Consider the following 22,650-nt stretch of genomic DNA (forward strand, 5'->3'; position numbering starts at 1 on the left):
TTTTTGCAAATGATATCCTTTTTTATTTTTTAACGTCAGACACATAGACTTGAAACATTACATTAAATTATAAAATGAATTGGTGCAGTTAATTTCTAAAATCTTCTTATAATCATGGATTCTATGAAGAGAAGCATTTCAAAGATGTCTACCAAGAGACCTAAACATACAGGTGGTTGCAAAATATATAAGCCAAATTTTTAATCATTTGGTTAGATCAGGATGTGAACACATGCACTAAAAGTAACTTAAAAGATTGCATTTAAAATAGAGGTTCTTCTTGTTGATGACTAGATGTCCAACTTACCTTACAGTTCTTGGACTAAAAAAGTATTTTATTTATTTTAAAACAAAATAAAATCATCTAGCCTACACAAATTGTAAAATAGGACAATGCAACTGATAATAGGAAAAACAAGATTGATCACTAACTATAAAAGAAACACTACATAATTAAAAATTTGTTACCAGATAAAGAGTATCTGTTATGTTAATATTTGTTCACTTTTATATTAAGCACTACAGTACTTTTTGTTATTATTTCTATCATTAAACGCATCAATTACCGATTGACAAGTAGTAAGTAAATAACGAGTAAGTTCATTTGGGTTACCATCAGGAACGTAATTTAAGTATTTCAGTTTAAATTGAACCATTATTATATGAACTAAATTACTATAATCTTAATTATTACGGTCAAATGGTGCCTTATATTGGGAAACAATCATCGGTTGGGGATCTAGATGTAATATTCTATCTTGGTGATGCCTATATAGGTTGGGATAGGATAGTGTGAGGTACCGGCATATGCGGAGCTATTTACATCCGTCGTTCCGGTTGAGCAATGTAGTTTCTTCGCTTCTTTCTATTCTCTTCTCTTGGCAAGATAGATAATCTTGGTTCTATCCCCCGCTGATTGAAGCTAGAAATGTTATCACCGTATATTTATTCATACCATACTCTTCGCAAGGGCTTCTTAGTGATATAATGACTCATGTAATAGAACGGACTTTTACATAAATTACTTAAGAACGTGCTCTAAATTCATTGTTTTTCAATGGGTTAATCAAATATAATGTCATGCCAATTTAAAGAAAACAATCAAAATGTTAATTCCTTTAAAGTGGCTCTGAAGCTTAATGGTTAAATAGAAATGACTGATTTAAGTCAATAGATATTCCTGAGATATCTCACCAATATCCCATTAAGGTTTGAATGTTCCGTACAAGTTTAAGAAAAAGTCAACATGCTTAAGTTGATATAAAATAAATGAAGTAAAAAGGATTAAAAGAAACAAAAATATTAAAGTAAGATTATAGAAAATTTAAGAACCAAGTTTTAATAGGCAAAATCTGCTGTTATGCGTTTTTTTATCATAATATTTATTATTCAGCTGGTTAAATCTTCATCATGTATAGCCATAGAATTGAAAGCCTAAAGTTAAATTTTTATAATTTTTATTTACAAAACAATTCACATCTAAATACAAAATTATTTTTAAAAAAATGGATCTCATATATTATGTCCTTTTAGTACCCATGGGATTTATAACCTGAAAAACATAAAAATAATATTAATATTTTACTTTATGTTTTAAACATTTTTATGCTTACCTCCTTGATGTCCGCCACCATGACCTCCACCTACGCCAAAACCTTTAAAACAATTTAAATTTTGTTAATTTTTCAAAAGTATTTAGTGAATAAAAAATACAAACCTTCATCTATTCCTCCCCCTTGTCCGCCTCCAAAACCTCCTCCATGACCACCTCCAAAACCTCCACCTTGTCCTAAAATAGAAAAAATATAAATATTGAAAATTTTTCATAAAATTATTTATTTATTTCAGATTACTCATTATATAATTAATAATTAAGGTAAATCATTGAAGTGAACTAACCTCCACTACCTCCTTGGTGGCCACCTCCAAATCCACCACCACCCCCTTGGTGGCCACCTCCAAATCCACCACCTCCTTGGTGACCACCTCCTCCAAATCCACCACCACCACCTTGGTGGCCCCCTCCAAATCCACCGCTACCACCTCCTGTAAAAAACAATTCTGATGATTTCAGGTAAGTATTGCAACTATAAATATATTTATAGTCCTTCTCTGGGAATATATATCCTCGGACATTTTCCGACTAATGAAATTAAAACAAAAAGTCTACACTATTATATGAACATGTTTAAATGATTTTACCTCCATACCCACCTCCTCCACCAAGCTGGTTTCCGCCACCGCCTCCATAACCACCTGGTGCTGCTGAAGTTAGGACAACGCAAGCAGCTAATGCTGCCACCTGAAAAAATTTATATATTATAATGCTTTCTCTCTAAACTGCAAAAATATTTAAAATCATACTTACTATTAAAAGTTTTGCCATGCTTTACCACTTATCGCGCACAAATTTTAAAGTATATTGTCGTCATCGGTTAAAATTCCAAGGCTTTTATAGTTTTCAAAAAGTTTTTATTTGCATTTTGAAAACATGTATGTATATATGCAGGGGTCAGTAAGATAGGGTCAAAACTGATTAGCAGGTTAGCGGAATTTACTTGGTTTGTTTTTATTATGTAAGATAAAAGTATAAATAATCATATTTATGTAAATATATATTACGTTAAATTCTTGGATTTAATTAGCTGGATAGCTTTATATTAGTTGAATTTACAAAAAAAATTAACAAATATGATTATCGGGGTCCAGGAAAAAGATCTAACTGGTTTAGTGCACATAAAAACATCGAATTTTAAACGCTTATTAGTTTTTTCTAACCATAGGTTGCAGTTTGTTTTCTAAAATTCCTTAATAGTCATAATGTTGAACGCCTGTTAAAGTTACGTTTCCATATTTTTCATTTACAAAACAATGTACTATCTAAACATACACAATTTATTTGAAAAAACAGAATTTCTTATCTTAGTACCCATGGTATTTGTAGCCTGAAAATACAAAAAAAAAACATTAATATTCCACTTTGTTTGAAACATTTTGGGCTTGATTCATTAATGTCCATCGCCAGAACCTTAATGTCCTCCACCTGCTTGAACCCCAAAACCTTTAATATAACAAAACTGTTAATTTTTTAAGGCATTTAAGTATAGTAGATAGAAAATATAGACCACTATCTATTTCTCCATATCCATCTCTAAAGCCTCCTCCACCTTGCGGCGAAATGGAAACAATATAAATGTTCTTAATGGGAAAACCTATTGTTTGCAAAATCACTTGTATATCCCTGTTTCAGGTTACCAATTAATAATTAAGATAAATCAATAAAGTGAACTAACTTGCACTTCTTGGACCTTGGTGATCATCTCCTGCAAATCCACCCCCACAAACTGCAAAAAAGTATATCTGAAGATTGATTAGTAAGTCTACTAAGTGTTTTTGCCACCTTTAAAAAACTATCAAAAAGAAAGTTCAATCCCTCCGAAAGGCTGAAACCTAACTTTACTTAATTTTTTAAGTAGAACTAGGTCAGTTGGAAAGTTCTTTTAAAAAGAAAATGGACCGTGTACGTGGTTGTTTTTAAAATAACCTTTACCTTGAAAAACTCTTTAGAAGTATAAAAAACAAATACAAAATATCACGACGTTAAAAGAATGGGTAGGTATTATTAGAAAAGTGTTCTTTGTTAAAGTAAGTATGCAGTATTTATTTACGCCAAAAGTCCGTTTTTAACAGAAGGTTTAAAAATCGAAATCCTAATGATGATTGAGTTTGAAAACCGGATGTGAACTCAAAATGAAGTAGTGGCGATAATTCGAGAAACCCGCAGTCAAAGTACTGTGAGTAAAATTGGGAATTCAGAACTCATGGAGATGTAAGAAGTATCCCTATAGGCAAAAGCAGCCATCGCTAAGCGAGGATTCAAAACTGGATTTTCAACTGAGTAATGAAGAATCACTGATCACTCCGGCAAGACAAGGCAACTCGAGATTACGATGTACGTCACAAATAATTTTTAAGTTTCTAATGTCAGTCAGAAAAAAAGCCTTTAAAATGAAACAGAATCTGAACCTCGGTTAGAATTTTGGGAAACCATGATGAATTTGGTTGATAATGGTCAAATATTTTTACAGTGCGTGTTATTTTCAGATGAAGACTTAGGCTGCTCCTACATTGAAAGCGGATTTTCTTCAGACTTGATGGTCTGAGCGGGTCTGACGAAAACAAACACAAAGGAGCCGTATTCCGTCCTACACTAGAGCCAGTTGTCGTGCCGGGAAGGAGCGACGGGTCTGAACTGGTCTGACAACAACCAAAATAGTTTGTTTTTCTCCCAGTTGGTTCGTGTTTGGTGTTCCTATTTGGCTCGTGTTTATAAAGTATTTATAAATCATAATAATTGTTGTTATAATGGTAGACAAATGAAACTTTATTGAGTTAGTGCGTGGCTTTGTGGGACCAGAGGGAAAAAAATTACCCCAACCGCAATTTAAGGGGAAAGCTGTGGGATGAAGTTGGTAAAGAGCTTGGAATTGAAGGTAATAGTTTATTATTACTAGTTGATATAATTATTAACTTATTTATAAATAAATATGTATATAGTAATTATTAACGACCAAAATTTTATCATGCTATAATGTAGGTAAAAAAAAACAAACATTTTCATCATATAATGTTTAATTCCATAGTGCAGTATTCTGTCTGCCTCGCTGTATCTAAGGTTTATCTCTTATTGTTAACGTTGAAGACCATTTCATTCTGCCACGAAACACTTTTGTAGAAAGTTCTCACCTCTTGTGCAGCGGTAGAGGATCTGTTAAATCGTCGTCCGCCAAGATCTGGTCTTTCATGTTTTTGTTGGTATTCCTGTAGAGTGTCTTCAAGCACTCGTTGATCAGTGTAATATTCTCTTTGTCAATAATCAAATTATGCAGAAGGCACATGCATTTGATTATTTTCTCAGCTTTTTCTACCTCTGTTTCAATGGCTTTGTAGAGTAATCTCCATTTCGCAGTTAAAATTCCAAATGCGCATTCTATACACCTTCTGCACCATGACAATCGATAGTTGAAAACGCGCTGTGCTTCGGTCATTTTTCTTTGACTTTCATTAAAAAAGTCTTTAATGGGTACGCATCGTCACCGACTAGAACAAATGGAAACAGAGTGTCACTGTCATCGATTGGTGAAGGAACTGGCAACGTTTTAGAGCAATTGTCAAAAAAAGTTGAGACTGGAGAAGCTTCGAATACGCCCCCGTCACTTTGCTTTCTGAAGGCTCCAACGTCAATGAATATGAATTTACACCGAGCATCTGCTACTCCGTGAAGATTAACAGAGAAAAAATGTTTATAGTTGTAAAACATGGTACCACTCTTCCGAGGAGCTTTGATTTTAACATGTTTGCCGTCTATGCAACCGGCACAGTTAGGAAAGTTCCACATGTCCTTAAATTCTGCAGCAATTTCAAGAAATCTTTCTCGATTTGGAACCGGTAAATGGATTGGAGCTAATTGGTTCCAAATAGCATCAGCAGTTTCTTCTACGATTTTACCCACGGTGTAGTGATTCATGCGAAATGTTTCGCTCAGAGCTTCAAAGGAAAGACCTGTTGATAGATACCTAAAATTAAAAAAAATAATAATAAGAAATATTATAGTAAAACAGACATGAGCTAAGAGAAAAGTATATTTAAGTTTATAACCTTAAAACAAATAACCTGTACAATACATGTGTTTTTATATTAAGTATCATTTTATTGTTATTTATACAACTCCTTGTTTCAGGAGATATGGCCCGCAAGAGTTGGGAGTTGCTGAGAGATATGTTACGCAAGAAAATTAAGGAAAACTGTGATGCGGCAAGTGTGCTGCCGAATCCAAGTGGGTTTATTTTGATTCATTGAGCTTCTTGGTTCCTATGATGAAGCCAAGAGCTACTTCAGGAAATCTGCCTGCGTCTCAAGTAGCAAATACACTGATGGACATCAGGTGAAATTGATGAAACTCAGGAATCAGGCGAAACTCCTCGATCACAACATGACTTTGACGTCCACACTGAAGATAAAAATGTTGATGAGCCTGAGGAACTTACACAAGTAAACAAAGCTCCACAACCTACTACCACCTCCTCGACAGAAGAGAGTAAGTTTCGGTGCCCCGGACTTACTCTCTTCTGTTAAGTTAGAAAGAAGAAAAGTGCAGAGGAGGATGACGACCTATCATTCTTCAAAAGTTTACTTCCTTCGCTCAAACAATTACCACTCCTAAAACGAATGAAATTACGATCAAATATTCTGAGTTGTGTCATCGCTGAGCTTGAATCACTAGAACTAAGCAACACACCATGGACATCGCCATTGACAGTTTTACCTCACCCTCCATGAAATTACACAGGATACTACCCCAATCAACCGTATGCATCCAGTTCTTCGGATACATCAAGCTCCATTCTTTCTCCATGCCAACCAGAAAATTCCGAACAAGCAGAATCTTAAAATATCTCAATTACCTTGCGAAACTTTTTTTTTATTTTTTTACAATTTAATTTGTTGAAATAAATATGTTCTAACTTACGTATTGCCGAAATTGTATTATAAATAAGTAACTTACCTCAACAAAATCGACAGTTTTTCTGCTGGCTCTATACAATTCCTGAAGTTACTCCACTTCTGTATGTCCCCTTTTATGTGTGACAAGATGTAGTCAAACGTTTCAACGGTCTGTGATATTTTTTAAATTTGTCTGGATAACCACGCATAGGTAAGCAGGTTAAGTAGTATTCGCTTTGCCTGTGGTCTTCATTAAACTCATGAATACTATTATTGGAGACGTATAGGTAGATTAAAGTTTAAGCCAAAATCTTATCATGTGGTTTTTGCAAATAAATATCTATCAAAGATGGAATGATTGGTCCAACATTTTTTGATAACAATCTAACTGGTGACGGAGAGGTATATAGAATTTTTACAAAATACATTGGTACCAAAATTAACACGACTATTTCATATTGAAAATAAACATTTTTACGAAATCATCTACTTTGAGTAAGAAAGTAGATGCGTTCCTTAACATGTTGCTAATATTTTTTCCGTAATCGATGGATTGGACGGAGAGAGACCATCGAATATCCAGCAAAGTCACCTTAAAGATAACGTCTATGCTACAAGACACAGAAATGATAAAGAACTAAAACAGATCTAAATAAAAAGGATCCGAAACAACACTCAATTATTATAGTTACGCCAAATGTTTTAAGAAGTTAACCATAAGAATTTTATCATCGTTTAGGGCTTTGTCAGTTGCTTAAGTAATAAAACAGTAATAATACCAAAAATGTTTCAATTTAATTTGAAAAATTTTAAAGACAAAACTTTATGACAAACAAAATGTGTCATTATCCTCCATTTTAAACAAGCATTCCTACAAAAGGTGGCACAAGAGGTATCATATAACTTAAAAAATAAGTCCTGACTTGACTCCTTGTGGGATGACTAGGGTCATTTTTTAGCAATTGATCACTTTGTCGAGATAAACAAAATACGCATTTAACGTCGGAATATTTTGTTTGTTTCTCCAATTCCAAAGTCATTGGTTAAAAAGAAAACTGCACCGTCTACTTTCTTATTAGAAGGGCTTTCCAACAACGTGCCACACATGTCAGACAGGTTTAAAAAACAATTAATTTCATTGAGTCTCCACCCTGTATATCTGAAAAACAACAGGTTGAACGTAGTTAATTTTATTATGAAAATTGTACTTTTGTGCTTATTGAATGAAATCAAATGGTTTTTGCTACCATATAAACATTTTAAAATTTTGTTACCTAATTATCTATGGTGATTTTAGACACCGTTTCCATAACCACCTGGTGCAGCCGACGTTAGTGCAACACAAATAGTTAATGCTGCGAACTGGGAGAATAAGTTACAATAATATAATGCTTTTTGTCTAGAGTAGAAAAATATTTAAAATCATACTATTAAAAGTTTCGACATGCTTTACCACCTATCATAAAATAGATAAAATCCCATAGTATTTATAGTTTTCCAAAAGCTTTTTACTTAGTTTTTGAAAACATGTATGCGGGGTTTAGTATGATAGGGTCAACATTGATTAGCAGAATTAACTTTCTTTTCTTTTGTGATGTGTAAGGACTCTTCTTGAATCTTCAAATATATCCAGGCCAATATTTTCTGTTTCTAGGTACTCTTTTATTTCATTGTGCCACTTTCTAATGCTTTGCTCGGTGACAGCTGCCCTAGCAAGATTAATAGATTCAGCATGTCGTTGACTCAGTTGAGGGTGACGTTTAAGAAAAAGCTGGAACCATTTATCGCCTGGAACACCATCCTTAAATGGAGTTTCGCGCCCATCCGCGCGGACAATATCGGCAACTGTTTGACAAAGAGCATTTTTATTTAACGGAATTCCTTTTTTTGCATTACTTATAACATTGCTTCATCAGTGGTTAAACATGGTTGTGGACCCATTTTTCTTATACCAGAAATGTTGTTATTCTTAAGTTTATTTATAATTGTGGAATGGGGCACATTATATTTTCTTCCCGCCTCACGTACACCACATATTTTTAGTTTTACATCAGATATAGCTTTAGTTAGGTCTTCCTCGCTATATTTGAAAAAGACCTTTTTTGACTTGGCAACCATGTTCTGAAAAAAAATATGCTGGCGTTTTCTATCAAGTGATATGAATCACTATTTGTTGACCACCCAGTAGTTGACCACTATAGAAAAGTGGTTAAATACTGGAAATCATCAAGAAAAAGACATGTTTTTAATAGCAATGTATTTCTATAAAAATCTTTTTTTTTTTTTTAAATAGAGAAGCAATGAATTTCCTTATTTTACGTAAAATTACAGTTTTTGACCACTTGGTCAACAACTAGTAAAACAAGTATTTTTAAAAAGCAGTAGTTGACCAGTCTTTTTTTCTATATTTAATAATAATAAAAAAAAAACTATACACATAGAGCTAATCACTAATCTTTACTGAGCATATTAATACTAAAAATGTTTTTATACCTAGCGTGATGGCGAAGATATGAAAAAATTTTAAGGTCAGTGTCTACTTACCTTGCTTCTTATTTAAGTCAGAAAATCCACACGCGGGAAATACCCTTACTTTGTAAAATTATAAACACACTAGAAACTGGTCAGTACTAGAAAATTGCGGCTGGCAATAAGAGTTGTATGATTGGCCGTCCTATTAGACCAATCAAAATGGGTAAAAAGAACGGCGTTTTCTTATTTTAGGCGGTAAATTATAAAAATGGTCAAGCACTGGCTTCTGGTCAATTAACCCTATGTATACGATGAAAAAAACCGTACCAAGCACCGTGCCCCTACACCGGAGAAAATTTGAAGAATAGAATTTGAGCAAATTGAGAGGCAGGTCTCGGATTCCTTCGTGAGTTAGTCTCTCTAGGAGGATATGGTGCTGCACAGTGTAAAATACCTTCGCCAGGTCCACGAACAAAGTTATGCATTTTCTATTATTCTTAAAGCTTTCTACAATGCTGTTCGCCATTCTGACCGGAGCATTATCTGTACCAATTCCACTAATAGTTGATTTTTATTAATTCAGTTATTCTTGTGTAAAAATGTATTAGGCCTTGAATCAATACATTCACTTCTTAAATAATATGGCAGATGAAAGCAGTAGGCTTGTAGAGAATATTAAATTGACACTACAAGCTTTTATGTTCAAGCTAGAAATGCTATTTTCCATTCCTATTTTTGTCTCAGAATTTTTTAGGAAATTTATAATTGTACAAATACCGTTACCAGACATTAGATTTAAAAAGCTTTCATTATAGATTTTGGAGTTTTAAAGTTATACAGAAGTTTTATATAGTTTTGTATTTTTTTGGAACTATCGCAAAATGCTTCGGATTTAGCTGCTTGATTGCACTTAAAAATATCGGATTTTAAATGTTTGTTTCCCAGCATAACGTTAAATTTTCTAAAATAATACAAATTCAATTATAATTCTATTTTTGTCCTACTTTTAATTCATTTTTTCTACTGAAATAAATTATCGTAAGTAGAGCTTTATCAGTAAAAAACAATTTCGAAATACATAAATCTCAATTTAATCAAACATTCCTAAGAAGTAATTATACAGTGTTGCTTATGTTAGATATATAAAATACAATTATTTTTACTTTAAACAAATAATAATAATCACATGGCAATAACACTTGTGTTACAAATTAATAGGTCAATCCATTATAACCGTTTATACTTTGTGTTATTATATTACATATTTGTTAGGTCCTTTCTTTATTATTTAAAAAACCAAAGGGGGAGAAAGTAAACTCTGAGTTTTATTTCTTTACTTTCTCCCCCTTTGGTCATATATTTAAGTCTCTGTGAAAATAATGGATGATTATTTTGAATTAATTTAAAAAAGCTGTTAAGAAAAATGCGGTTTATTGTACAAGTGAAATTTTCAAAAAAGCTGTTTCAATTTTAACGTGTTGTTAACAAAGACTTCGCCTACGTAATATACGATATGTAAATTTTAGAAAGCAATTTAAAAAAAGCTCAACGTTCAAATAAATATATTTTTTGCTCCAAGTGACACAATTTTCGAGTTAATGAGTTTTGGATAAATAAATTCAACAGTCTAATTGAAGCCCTTGGCGTGAAAAGGATGCAAGCCACAAAATCCTTATGCCCGACTTTTTTATTTGTAATTGCTCGGCTGTGTGCTTAATCTGCTGTGTGATAAAAATTTTCGGTTTAAGGTTACAAGCCGCCATCATGAGTAGCCCACGTGCCGGATGTTCTCGAGAGTTTAAAGAGTTTTCAAGTAATTCTAGTAACAAAAATAGCGGTGGATGGAATTCTGACGATAGTGTAAAAGAGAGAGACTGCGTAGAGAGTGAAAATGAATCCAGTGTATCATCCTGTGAAGAGCAACAGGTATGTATTTGAGGTTATGTGGCTTAAACCCTTTTACTGAAAATTTTAGTTATGTTATTGTGAAACTTATTTGGCTTATTTTGTGGCATATACCTTTTTTCTGAAAATTGTAGCTATGTATTTTTGCCATTATTTTTGTGTATTTTCTTAAAATATCTGTAATAATGTTTACGATTCCCTTACGGGAGTATGACATTTTTCACAGGTATAATATTATTTTTTTTGACATAACATTTACTTTGTTTGTTATCATCATCCCAATATGTTTGTCAGAGTACTAAAATAACCATATATAGCGGATTTTTTGTTTACAGGAATCCAGAAAAAAACGCCGTGCTGAGCTTCCTACCCCTGAAAAAAGGAACAAGACTAGAAAAACGTCGAAAGATCTGAATTAAGAAAAATACGTCGAAATCTTGGTTTGCCCTATATAAATAAAAAAGGCAAAAATATTGGAGCCAGAGTCTGAAACAAAAACTGTAGGATGTTGCTTCAAGGTACAGCAAATAAAATTTTTGACGATTTTTGGAATATTGGCGATTATGACAAGCAAAACGCGTATTTATTTCATAACATAAAGCAGTTGCCAAAAAAACGTTCACACTCCAAGAAAACAAAGAGAGCTGTCTCTTCTCGGAAGTTTAGTTTTCACTATTTTGTGAGGGTCAATGGCTTTGATGTAAAAATATGTAAAAGAGAATTTATTTCCATTCATGGTCTGACGTCTCAGAAGCGATTACAGCTTCTGCACAAACAAATGCTTGAAGGCCTAACCACACCTAAACCAGATCAACGAGGGAAGCTTCTAGTGCGTCATAATAAAATACCGGAGGAGGCCTGCCAGTCAGTTCGAGACCATATTAATATTACTCCAAAATACACAAGCCATTACAGTAGAAAAAAAATCCTCATAAAACTTACATTAATCATGACCTCAATATATCTTCTTTATACTATGATTATTATAAGCTCGGTGTGTTGAAAATAATATAATACCTATAAGTCAGGATAAATACAGAAGGATATTTTGTTCTGAGTTTAATATAGGATTTAAGCTACCAAGAAGCGATACCTGCAAGATATGCGATGAACTAGATGTAAACATTGAGAATTCTAAAAAAGATGAAGAATCTCTAAAGAAGTTAAAGACAGAAAAGGAGTTGCATTTAAGGCGCGCCGAAGCAATGCAAAATACTTTAAAGGATGAAATAAAAATGGCTGCTTTAAAGGATACATACGTATTATCATTTGACCTTCAGCAAGCACTCCCTGTACCCTCTTTAACAACTGGTCCTGCTTTTAACTTAAAGAAGGCATGGGTATATAATCTTGGAGTCCATGACTGTGTGAATGATAAGGGCTATATGTACATGTGGTCTGAGAATACTGGTAAAAGAGGTAGCGATGAGATTTCCAGTGTTCTCTTTAAACATTTCAAAGAACAAGAACACCTCCCCAAAAACCTTATTGTATATACAGATAATTGCGGAGGTCAAAATAAGAACTGGGTCTTAATGAGCTTGTGGAAGCAGTTGGTTACAGAAGGTGTATTTGAATCCATAGAGCATAGATTCTTAGTAGTGGGGCATACTCATCTTCCGTCCGATAGGGACTTTGCTATGATAGAGAAATATAAAAAGAAGATAAAGGCAGTATATGAACCAGCAGATTGGTATGAGGCAGTAAGTAAGTGTAAGAGAACCAATCCGTTTAAAGTTACTGTAATGAAGAGAGAAGACTTCTTTTCATTCAAATCTTTAGAAGGAAATATTACTAAAAAAAAGCTTACTGATGAAAAAGAAAAAGTTGCCTTTAGCAAAATTTGTATCTTTAAGTTTGACAGCGTAAATCCCAACCTATTAAAAATAAAACATTACTTAAATGAACATTTTAAAAATTTAAATATTGGAAAAAAAGGTATTAGAAGGCAATGTTTAACAGAATGTTTAAAACAAAAATATATGGAGCCAATAAAAATAAACCCCAAAAAACTTGATAATTTATCACTTTTGCTACCGTATATACCTGAAGCCATCATTTTTTTTGGATATTGGCGCAGAAAAACTGGTTAGTCAAGAAGGGACATTACCGATGGATATAGAGCATTTGGATGAAGACTACCCATTGTGATGACAATTAATTTATTTTTCATTTAACTTATGTTTTTTCAGTTTACCTTTATTTTTTCATGTAAAAGGATACAAGCCACATTTTTTTGCAAATTAAATTCCAAAAAAGTAAATATAGTGATTTTTTTTAAAACCTTTTTATTGGTATAAGACTAGGTAAGGTGTTTTATCTTTTACAACCGAATTCAAATAAAAAGAATTTAATTTTGATTTTGTGGATTAAAAATGATTTTGCAGCGGCGATTTCTCAAAACCTACTGCATGTGGCATACACCGTTTTTACGCCAAGGCCTTCAATTAAAAGTTTTCTTCAGTGCGACTTATTTTTGATACCTTTAAGGTATTGTCCCATTTCACTTAACCAATTATGGCTTGTACTGTCAATGATTTTAGAACTTTAAGATTTATTACTGGATTTCCCTGACACTTTTGAGCTAAGTCTGTCTGCTTTTAAGAACTAATTGAAATAGTTATATATTTTATTATGTCATTCTATTGTTCTTTTAATTTAATTCATGCTCCATTTTAAATGTAACTCCAAAGTCCATTTTACTCTAATGTAGAAATTTTGTAAAACGGCGTCGTCAAAAAATTAAGAAATGTGATTTATGTGATATATATGCTTCCATACATGACTTACTAATTTATAACACTCCAATACTAATTTATAATATCCAATAAAACATAAAAAGTATATCATGTATTCTTAGTCATTTTCATCAAACCTTATATGTTTCCCACTCTCTCTCTCCGCCCTTTTCAGCAGCTTTTCCCGACCACGCTGCTTCTTAGCCATCTTTTTAAACTTAACTGTTCTGTCCGTCTCGATTTTCTGCCAGTACAATATTTCTTCATCCCCATCAATCAAAGATTTTTCACCAGCAATGTCTTTAGTACAAAAGTCTTTGGCTGCATCACAGTTGCTGAACCTAATAAATATTTCTTGGCTACCGCTAGGCAGTGGAACGTCTACATATTTTACCTCTGGAGAGGCCGATTTCAGTTCATTCTAAAAATTTTAGCAACAATATTAAATAAGAATATCTTTTCATTAAGTTAGAGGATCATCATCAGGCCTTAATGCGATACTTTTTGAACGTGTATAGGTGTTTCCAATGCCGCCTGATGATCTTCTAAATTGATCGAAATGCGTTTTATTAAGTTTGTGGGCTTTTGCCAAAAACCATTTTGACGTAAATAAAAAAAATTTAGTCTCCCTTCATTTCTATTGGAACGATGTTAACTACCTGACCTGTTTCGAACATACATAATTATATGAGGCCATCATCAGGGATTGTAAAAAAATTGTATAGTAGAGATGAAGACAAATAATTACAGGTTCAGGTTGAGCTAAGTTAGTAATGAAATGCACGTAATGAAAATCGATCTGCTTTATTTTATTAAAAATTAAGAAAGAAATTTGAAAAGATAGGAAAGGTTGCTACATTAAAGCATTTTCTTTTTGAATTAAAGTGAATATTAAAATGGAGGCACACTAAAAGTCTTTTATTTATCTCATATCATAATTCCACTACAAGAAACAAAAATTTCTGGAGCTACATTAGAAATTTTTCTGAATAAAATCATATTGCCTTACCTTTAACTTTTTTACATCTGTGCAGGGTTCTGGCAACCTCAATTTAACTATAATTCCTGGAGTGAAACTGAGTTTATTTGCCGAATTAGAGAGCTCCTGAGCCTCTTTACTCTCCTCATTATCAACTTTTTGTTGGGATTTGGGTCCGTATTTCTGCCTATAGAGGTACTGTTTAAACTCTTTCATTTTCTTCTTTTGCAAATCTAGATAGTGGTTCCTGAGCTTTTTCCAATCTTTCCTAAAAATAGTTACTAAAAATAGTAAATAAAAAAATAATTGAGTTGATCGGAGCTTACTTTAAAAGAACCTGTAGTCCAAGCTCTTTGATATAAGCTTTTCTTTTTTCCTTCTTCTTTTTCTTTTTTTTTACATCCTCAGACTCCTCTACTTGACTTACTTCGCAAGTCTCCTGTTTACCATTTTCAAGTTTTTGCTTTTTTTTGCGGTCTTGCTCGTCAACGCTCAATTTTCTTTTTTTACCTTTCTCCTCTTCGTGATCCATCACATCTTTTGTTTCCACAGGTGCCACATTCAACTCTTTTTGTTCGCCTTCAAACGTCGCAATACTTCTAAGTTCTTCCGGGTTTTTTTCGGGAGGAATCCTGCAGCCAATCCCTTCAAAAAATCTAATACAATCAGCCGCCTGTTCTTCCGTCTCAAATTCTATAAAGGCGAAACCTTTATTCGCCTTATTATGCTTGTATTTTGGTATGGAAACGTACACTACTTTGCCGAAATCGGAGAATATTTGCGAAAGGGTTTCGTGGTTCGCGTCACCTTTGATGTTTTCAACGTAAATTGTGCAATAATCCACGTTATCTTTCACTTTGATGGGTTTCGTCCGATGTATTTTAAGGCCATCCTCAGAAAGCTCTATTAGTTCAGATTTTTTTATGGCTTTCTGGATGTCTTGTGTTGTGCAGTTTAGTTTTTTAATTTTGTTGAATTTGAGGAAGACATCCAAATCAATGTCTAAAATTAGGTATATGTAAGTAATAAAACAGAAAGCAATTTTGTACAAAATTTCAATTAAGAAAAAAATTAAACAAAATGAGTGTGAACTCCATGAATCTAGAATCCTTAACGAGTGTGACGATATGTACTAAATTGAGCTGGAATCTAGGATCTAAGAGAATATTTATTAGAAGTTCTAAATAACCCTTGAAAAATCTTAACATTCCTGGAAAGGCTTTCCATTATTACAGTGGTTTTGTGGCAAAAATTTTAAGTAGGTTTTTTGTAATTTATGGAATGAAATATAGTCATCCTATCCGATCCCGATTAAGTTATTATCTATGGGCCCCAAGGGTTAATATAATATTAAATTTATTATTTAATTTTACTTTTGGGTAGTCTAAGTTAAATTCTCTAGTTTTCTTTATTAAATAATGATAGTATTTTATTACAAAATTATTGCCACTTGTGAAGTTTGGCCTGAGAATTGTGTTAAGCTTGTAATAGTGAGATAATATCTGGAGGGCTGTAATTTTGTTCACATCAAATATGATATAAAATAGCCACTTGAAAGTAAAAAAATTTTAACCTCTAGGTACAACATGTATTCATTATATCTTAATTAATTCACCATTTTTGATCCATTTAACTCCACTAATACTGAAAAGTTCCTTTCTATGTATACTGCTGCAATGCACCAGTAAAGATTAAATATTCTTCCGCCCACAAAATAAATGTGCCACTGACAAGTCGAAAAATCCACATGTTATTTACAATGTTTTGAAAAATATGTTGAATTTTAACAGATCTTATTATATTACTTTACAAAGGGGTAGTTTTATAAGTATATTACTTATAAATAAATTTATACTTCTTTTATTTTCAGGGCCTCACATTCTGCAAATAGAATTCAAAGAGAATTTTGTTGGTTTTTTTGTATATGATAACCTTTAGTATATATTTTTGGCATATTAAGTTTAATAAAGTTGTGCTTGCAATACCACCCCAGATTCTTAAATCTGGTTTAGGTTGCATGATTTCTCTTACTTGATAGAATTTATAAATCATTTTTCTTATCTTTATACTTATAGTGACAAACTTTACAGGGTGAGTACTGAGTCCCCAAAAAAATATATATTTTTTTTTAATAGGAATATGCATCCTAAACGTCTTACTTTCAGATCTACAGGGTATAATAAATTTTAAAAAAATATTTTTTTAATAACTTTACTACCACTGCATTAGAGGGCATTTTTGAAGGATAAAAAAAATTCACAAGATCTTCTCTCTCAAAATTTAAGATATCACTCATTCAAGAGAGAAGGTCAAAAGTTACCTTCTAGATATCAGGATACACACCTGTGGACAAGAATATTTTAAATATTTTAGATAGTAAACTAAATAGTAACACTGGCATACTAGCAATTTGTGGAATGCCATCCGATCCAGCCTACATTGTTCATATGCAATATATAATGAGCCAAGATTGGAAGTTTTTAGATAGTTATAGGACTGAGTAGTACAGGTAGTGTATTGTAACAGATAAAGGAAAAATAATGTCCAAAAAGCTCTACAATATCTGATTTCAAGAAGAAATCACCATAAACCATTGAGTTAGGAAAACAATCCTTTTTATTTTTGATGTAACTCCAAAAATGTTACTATCGGAAGATATAGATCCCTGAACATCTGAGCTATGTGCATGATAAGTATTTTCATATAAAGTTTTTATTGATTTTCTCAATTCAGAAAATACTGTATAGTCTTCAACAGAGTTAGTTACTTTAAAAGTTCTGTGTGCTCTCGTTTTTTTCAAAAATTAGTGTCATCAATTCAAAACTAAATCAATAAGGAAATTTTTTATTTTCTGCAACAGTCTTTATTTAAGAAAACTTGCCAGTAAAACAGGAAAAATAAAATCACCGTAATTGAAATTTGTAAAATCATTATATGCATAGCTATATGGAAACTCATGCAGCTGTTCAAGAATTTCAAACTCCAAATCTAAGGCTGAATGAAATGTAGACATCCGATCCAGTAATAGGTGCATTTGAAATATTTACTTTCAACTACTACTACTGATTATAAGGTCTAGTACATTGCCAGATATTTAAATAAATAGAGTGAAATATGTTAGTTGCTATGTGCTTATTTATTGAAATGAGCATTACCAAAAAAGGTTTTTATTTATTTATGCAAAAACAGTGCATCAAATTAAAAAAAACTCAGGAATACAAATTTGTTCAAAACTAAACAGGGATTTAAAAACTAAATTTATTTCAGAAAAATACAGTGTCACACTGTTTTTTTATTAAAAAAAAATATATATGCATTGGTAGTAAAGTTATTAAAAAAGAACTTTTTTTTAAATTTTTGACACACCATAGATCAGAAAGTAAGACATTTAGGACATACATTAATGTAACATTTTCTTAATTTTTCTTATAGAATCACCCTATAAAGTTTGTTGGTAAAGTTCCTGGACACCCAGTATAATAATATAGTTTTCTGCCAAGATGTGTGCTTCTGACAATGATTTAGCTGATAGAAGCAGAAATTCTATCATTCCCACTTGAGATTCTGTTTTTAAAAGCTTGATCTAAAAACTTGCCAGATGACATGGGGCAGCCTTCGAATACACATAAATTTGATAAAGGCCTTTGACTGTGTATCTTATGAAATTTTATTAAGCAAGTTCTGTTACTACAACTTTCATTCAGAGAGCATTGCCTTTGTCAGGTCATACCTGTATGGCCGACTCCAATATTTATTTATTTATTTATTTACGGAATCCATTTACAAAAGTGTTACATAGCATACCCATACAAATATATATATTCAGATACAAAACTATCTATAAATCAGTGAAAGGTGTAGATGAGTTAATTAATTAAAGCCCCTATGAAATAATATTCTTTAACTGCCGCTTAAAAGATGTTATCCTAGAGTCAAAAAAGTTTATCTGTCCTGACAGACCATTAGCACTTCGAGCCATTCGTGTAATTAGCTCATTAATGCCATAATTGGTATGGTGGAATGGGACTAAAAATATTTCTGATTGTCTATTCAATCTGGAAGGCACCCTAAGTTTAAAAAGAGACAATAACTCGGGACAATCTATAGTAGCATTTAAAACCTTATGCACAAAACATAAGTCGAGTAATGTTTTTCGTGACTCTAATGTTCAGGTTATCCCTGACCCACTGATAGTAATACTCCTGTCTCCTGTAACCACATGTAAAAGCCGCCGCCCTTAAAAATCTATTTTGAGTTTTTTCAATCTGCTCAATGTAGCAGTTATATGAAGGGGACCACACAATTGAGCCATACTCCAAGATGGGCCTAACAAGAGAGCAATAAAGTAATCTAAAAGTAAACAAAGACAAATCAGTTGAAGACCGTTGGATAAAACCCAGCATTTTCATTGCCCTACCAGTCACCTGATTGATGTGACTTTTAAAAGATAACCTGGAGTCAATAAATATTCCTAAGTCAGAAACCTCTGTTTTGACACCAATTGCTACATTATTTATTTTATATGTGTCATACAATGCTAGTGTATCTGATAAACAGCCATTACATCATGGAGTACCACAAGGATCCATTCTAGGCCCGCTCTTATTCCTTATTTATGTAAATGACTTGCCTTATTTTACAGACCGGGCACATGAGCATAAGTTGATCCTGTTTGCTGATGACACTACTCTACTCCAACATCATCACCTGGCAAAACAGAAAATCGCCAGTACAGAGGAAATAGAGAGTAAAATGAGGGAATGGTTTGTAGCAAACAAACTAAACCTTAATCCTTCAAAAACACAGCATTTAAATTTTTCACTTCGAAACTCTCAAACAGATCTGCCACAGGATGAATCTGTAAAGTTCTTGGGTGTACTTCTAGACTCTGGTCTCACTTGGGAAAACCACATTATTCAGCTGTCATCTAAGTTGTCAAAAATAACCTTTCTAATAAGAAATCTATCCAGCTCTGTATCAAGGGAAGTTTTGTTGTTGGCTTATCATGGTTACTTTAGCTCCGTTATGTCATATGCTGTGCTGAACTGGGGTCACTCCACTCATGGGGAGAAGATATCTGGTTTACAGTGCAGGTGCATAAGGGCTATGACTGGTTTGGGACACAGTGACTGTTGTCGACACTGTTATTCTGAACTTGGCATCCTCACTTTTCCATGAGTATTCATCTTGCAATGTTTGACTTTTATAAAAAATAATCTACCATCGTATTTAACACACAGTAATATACATCAGTATTCAACTCAAAACAGTCTGAATATTTTGCTGGAATTTTCGCAGGCTTGGGAGAACCCGCAGAGGAACTGTTTATCATGGGATTTGCTTCTATAATGTTACCATTGCAGGTTAGGGAAATTAATGAACAAGCTTTTATTAAAAAAATTTAAAACTATTTATTAAAAGTCTTTTTATTCATTTGAAGAGTACCTAAATAACAATTTTAATGACCTAATTTAACTGTTTTATTTGTAAATATTGTGTGTCTATTATAAGTATTTTTAAATTGAGTCTCTGTAGATTTTAATTATATATAAATTCTAGAATCTTACTGTATATGTGCGTATATAATTTTTATTTATTAATTTTAGTTAATACTTAAATTTTAAATCATGAAATTGCATTTTATATATTACCGTTTATATTGACTTGTAAAAACGCTATGTGTAATATTACAAATAATTAAATAAATAAATATTAAGAGTTATTTGATCACGAAGACTCTTCAATATTGCAGTATCAAGAAACTTTTTAGATATTTTTGATCAGTTCAATCAGTAAAATTTCTATACTGCCTAAATTGTTCCAATATTTGCCGATTTAAACGATTTCTTAAAGCTGCTTTCCTCAATTTGTCTTAGAAAATGAAATTTGAATATTTGCAATAAATTAATTAAAAAATAAATTCCAGGCTTATAGTACAGGCAAGGATATACACCTGAAATTCAGGTGTTTAGGTTGATTCAAAGAATTTAATTTAAAATTGTTTATAAATAGATAAATTGAGTGATATGAAATAGTTACCATCGCTTTCCGCCAAAAGCTGAGAAAGAAAACGATCTTTGGAAAGGTTCGAATCGCTAAAATAAAACTCCATTTGTTGCAAGATTGTGTTATAAAGATGTTTCTTGCGATGCCTGGACTTCTTAGATTGTGCCTCGACCATGGGTTCACATTCACCTTCTCCCATTTTCACTTATTTTTACGATATTTAACGAGATTGGAAAGGAAATGAATATTAAAATTTTCACAATTTGTTTTGTTTACGTTTAAAAATGTTGGTTCATCTTAGGTTATAATTTAAAGTCCGTTGACAGGCGTCAAACGTTAAGGCCGATTTACACGATGCCGGTAACTGGCGCCAGTCAGACTGGCACACAATGCTTCGACCAATGAACAAATGAACAAAAATCGAAAAAGTGACTTGTTTTTCAAAGTATTTAAATACCTTATCTTAAAGACCACAAACTAATAGCCACTATTCCACAAAAATGTTATTGCAAATAGCATTTTTTGTTTATAAATATTTGCGCCAAAAATAATAAAATCTCGTGTGTTGAACAGTACCTTTTTGTTATTAAAACATGAGTATACTTTGTTGGTGTTTCAAGACAAGCGGTTAAAAGTTGAAATCTTTTTTAAACATGGACAGTGTACAACAAGGTATGTACTTTATTATCATGTATTAAAAAATTTAAAAGTCGTTTATCATTTAACCATAATAAATGTAAAAGTAGTTTGCAATTATTTTATATTTCTCTTTAAATTTGAAACTTTGAAAAGGCATATAAAAAACCCTCTTAAAACCATTTGTAGTTTTTACATTTTATTGTTAATACATTTATATATTATTATTTCGTATATAGTTTATCTGCGTCAGTCTGCGGCGAAGCTTTAAATATTTTTTTTTCAGAGGATGTCAAATCAATAAAGAAAGCGGATCTTTTTGATACATGGCCATCGGAATTAAAATCCAAAACTATTTATTTATGAAAAAATCCATTCTTTTTTAAATTTGAGCAATCCCTTGCCTCAAGTTGAAACTCACTTCACCAAGCAAAGCAGAAATAAAATTAATGACCTTAATAATTTTATTTTAAAATTTCAAAACGGAACTACTTGTATAGAATCATTTAAAATATTGTTCAATATGATGGATGGTAGTGTAGCAAATATTCTCTCTGACACAAACGCAATATCCAGATGCATCATCTGTGGATCAAGTCCGAAAGAAATGAGTTTGCGAAATACCAACCGTCTTTCAAAAGTAGAAAACTATAGCTTTGGTTTGTCCACATTACACTGCTGGATAAGATTTTTTGCGTGCTTACTTCACATTAGTTATCGATTGCAAATAAGATCTTGGCAAGTTAAAGGAGCAGAAAATAAGCAAATAGTGGAAAACAACAAAAAGAAAATACAGTCAGATTTTTAAATAAAAAATGGGCCTGATTATGGACAAACCAAAGCAAGGATACGGGTCAAGCAACGATGGCAATAGAGCTCCCTTTTTTTACAATCCAGACTTAAGCTCTGAAATAACAAGAATAGACAAGCGTCTTATAATAAATTTTTCGACTATTCTTGGAACTCTTTCTAGTGGCTGTCACATTCAGGTACTAGAGTTTAAGAAACTTTTAGATGAGACTAAACAATTATATTTAAATTTATATAATTGGTATTACATGCCAAGTAGGCATAAGGTTCTGGTACACGGATCTGAAATACTTGATTCATTTCCTTTACTTATAGGACAACTTTCCGAGGATGCTTTAAAAGCGAGGCATAAAGAGGCAAGAAAATATCGATTATTTCACACATGCAAGTATTCTAGAGCAAAATGTAATATGGATTTATTAAAAATACTACTTTTAACATCAGAGCCCATTATCTCATCGCAAAGGACAGTCACTTTAAAGAAAAATGAGAATCGAAACCGGGAAGTCGAAAAATATATTATACGAGAGGAAAGGACATACATACATTGATGATATAGACATAAATTAAGAAGATTCTGTCAGCAGTGATTTTAGCGAT

General features: G+C 32.4%; 2 protein-coding genes and 1 long non-coding RNA gene across 8 annotated transcripts; 1 reads left to right on the forward strand and 2 right to left on the reverse strand.

Moving 5' to 3' along the window:
- Window positions 1-1,440: 1,440 nt before the first annotated feature.
- On the reverse strand, window positions 1,441-7,960 carry LOC126741223 (uncharacterized). Of its 6 annotated transcripts, none has more exons than XM_050447628.1 (7): window positions 2,369-2,528; window positions 2,215-2,302; window positions 2,005-2,046; window positions 1,900-1,971; window positions 1,718-1,789; window positions 1,614-1,655; window positions 1,441-1,552 (listed from the first exon to the last, which is right to left on the reverse strand). In XM_050447628.1, exons 1-7 carry the CDS (start codon window positions 2,384-2,386, stop codon window positions 1,530-1,532), a joined length of 357 nt encoding a protein of 118 aa, XP_050303585.1. In that variant the 5' UTR covers window positions 2,387-2,528; the 3' UTR covers window positions 1,441-1,529. The 6 variants fall into 6 exon arrangements, with proteins under 6 accessions (XP_050303585.1, XP_050303577.1, XP_050303554.1 ...); XM_050447620.1 differs by having other exon boundaries at window positions 2,203-2,302; window positions 2,369-2,525; XM_050447597.1 differs by lacking the exon at window positions 2,369-2,528 and adding an exon at window positions 7,933-7,960 and having other exon boundaries at window positions 1,900-2,046; window positions 2,203-2,302.
- On the forward strand, window positions 4,111-6,528 carry LOC126741256 (uncharacterized). The gene is made up of 2 exons (XR_007662148.1): window positions 4,111-4,493; window positions 5,741-6,528. It is a non-coding gene; the product is annotated as an uncharacterized LOC126741256 (long non-coding RNA).
- Window positions 7,961-10,043: 2,083 nt separating the features above from the next.
- On the reverse strand, window positions 10,044-20,884 carry LOC126738743 (la-related protein 7). Its single transcript, XM_050444182.1, has 4 exons — window positions 20,638-20,884; window positions 14,925-15,600; window positions 14,629-14,866; window positions 10,044-14,040 (listed from the first exon to the last, which is right to left on the reverse strand). Exons 1-4 carry the CDS (start codon window positions 20,801-20,803, stop codon window positions 13,738-13,740), a joined length of 1,383 nt encoding a protein of 460 aa, XP_050300139.1. The 5' UTR covers window positions 20,804-20,884; the 3' UTR covers window positions 10,044-13,737.
- Window positions 20,885-22,650: the final 1,766 nt, after the last annotated feature.

The sequence above is a fragment of the Anthonomus grandis genome, chromosome 1 (assembly GCF_022605725.1).
Source record: "Anthonomus grandis grandis chromosome 1, icAntGran1.3, whole genome shotgun sequence".
NCBI lineage: Eukaryota > Metazoa > Arthropoda > Insecta > Coleoptera > Curculionidae > Anthonomus > Anthonomus grandis.

Excerpts from the sequence above, each read along its gene's own strand:
- LOC126738743 (XM_050444182.1), bottom strand. The coding sequence starts at position 20,803 with ATGGGAGAAGGTGAATGTGAACCCATGGTCGAGGCACAATCTAAGAAG. Across the intron at positions 15,601-20,637 it reads GCTTTTGGCGGAAAGCGATG|ACATTGATTTGGATGTCTTC; the intron begins GTAACTATTTCA and ends ACCTAATTTTAG. Across the intron at positions 14,867-14,924 it reads GGACTACAGGTTCTTTTAAA|GAAAGATTGGAAAAAGCTCA; the intron begins GTAAGCTCCGAT and ends AACTATTTTTAG.
- LOC126741223 (XM_050447597.1), bottom strand. Across the intron at positions 1,790-1,899 it reads CCACCAAGGAGGTAGTGGAG|GACAAGGTGGAGGTTTTGGA; the intron begins GTTAGTTCACTT and ends TTTCTATTTTAG. Across the intron at positions 1,553-1,613 it reads TGGTGGCGGACATCAAGGAG|GTTATAAATCCCATGGGTAC; the intron begins GTAAGCATAAAA and ends TATGTTTTTCAG.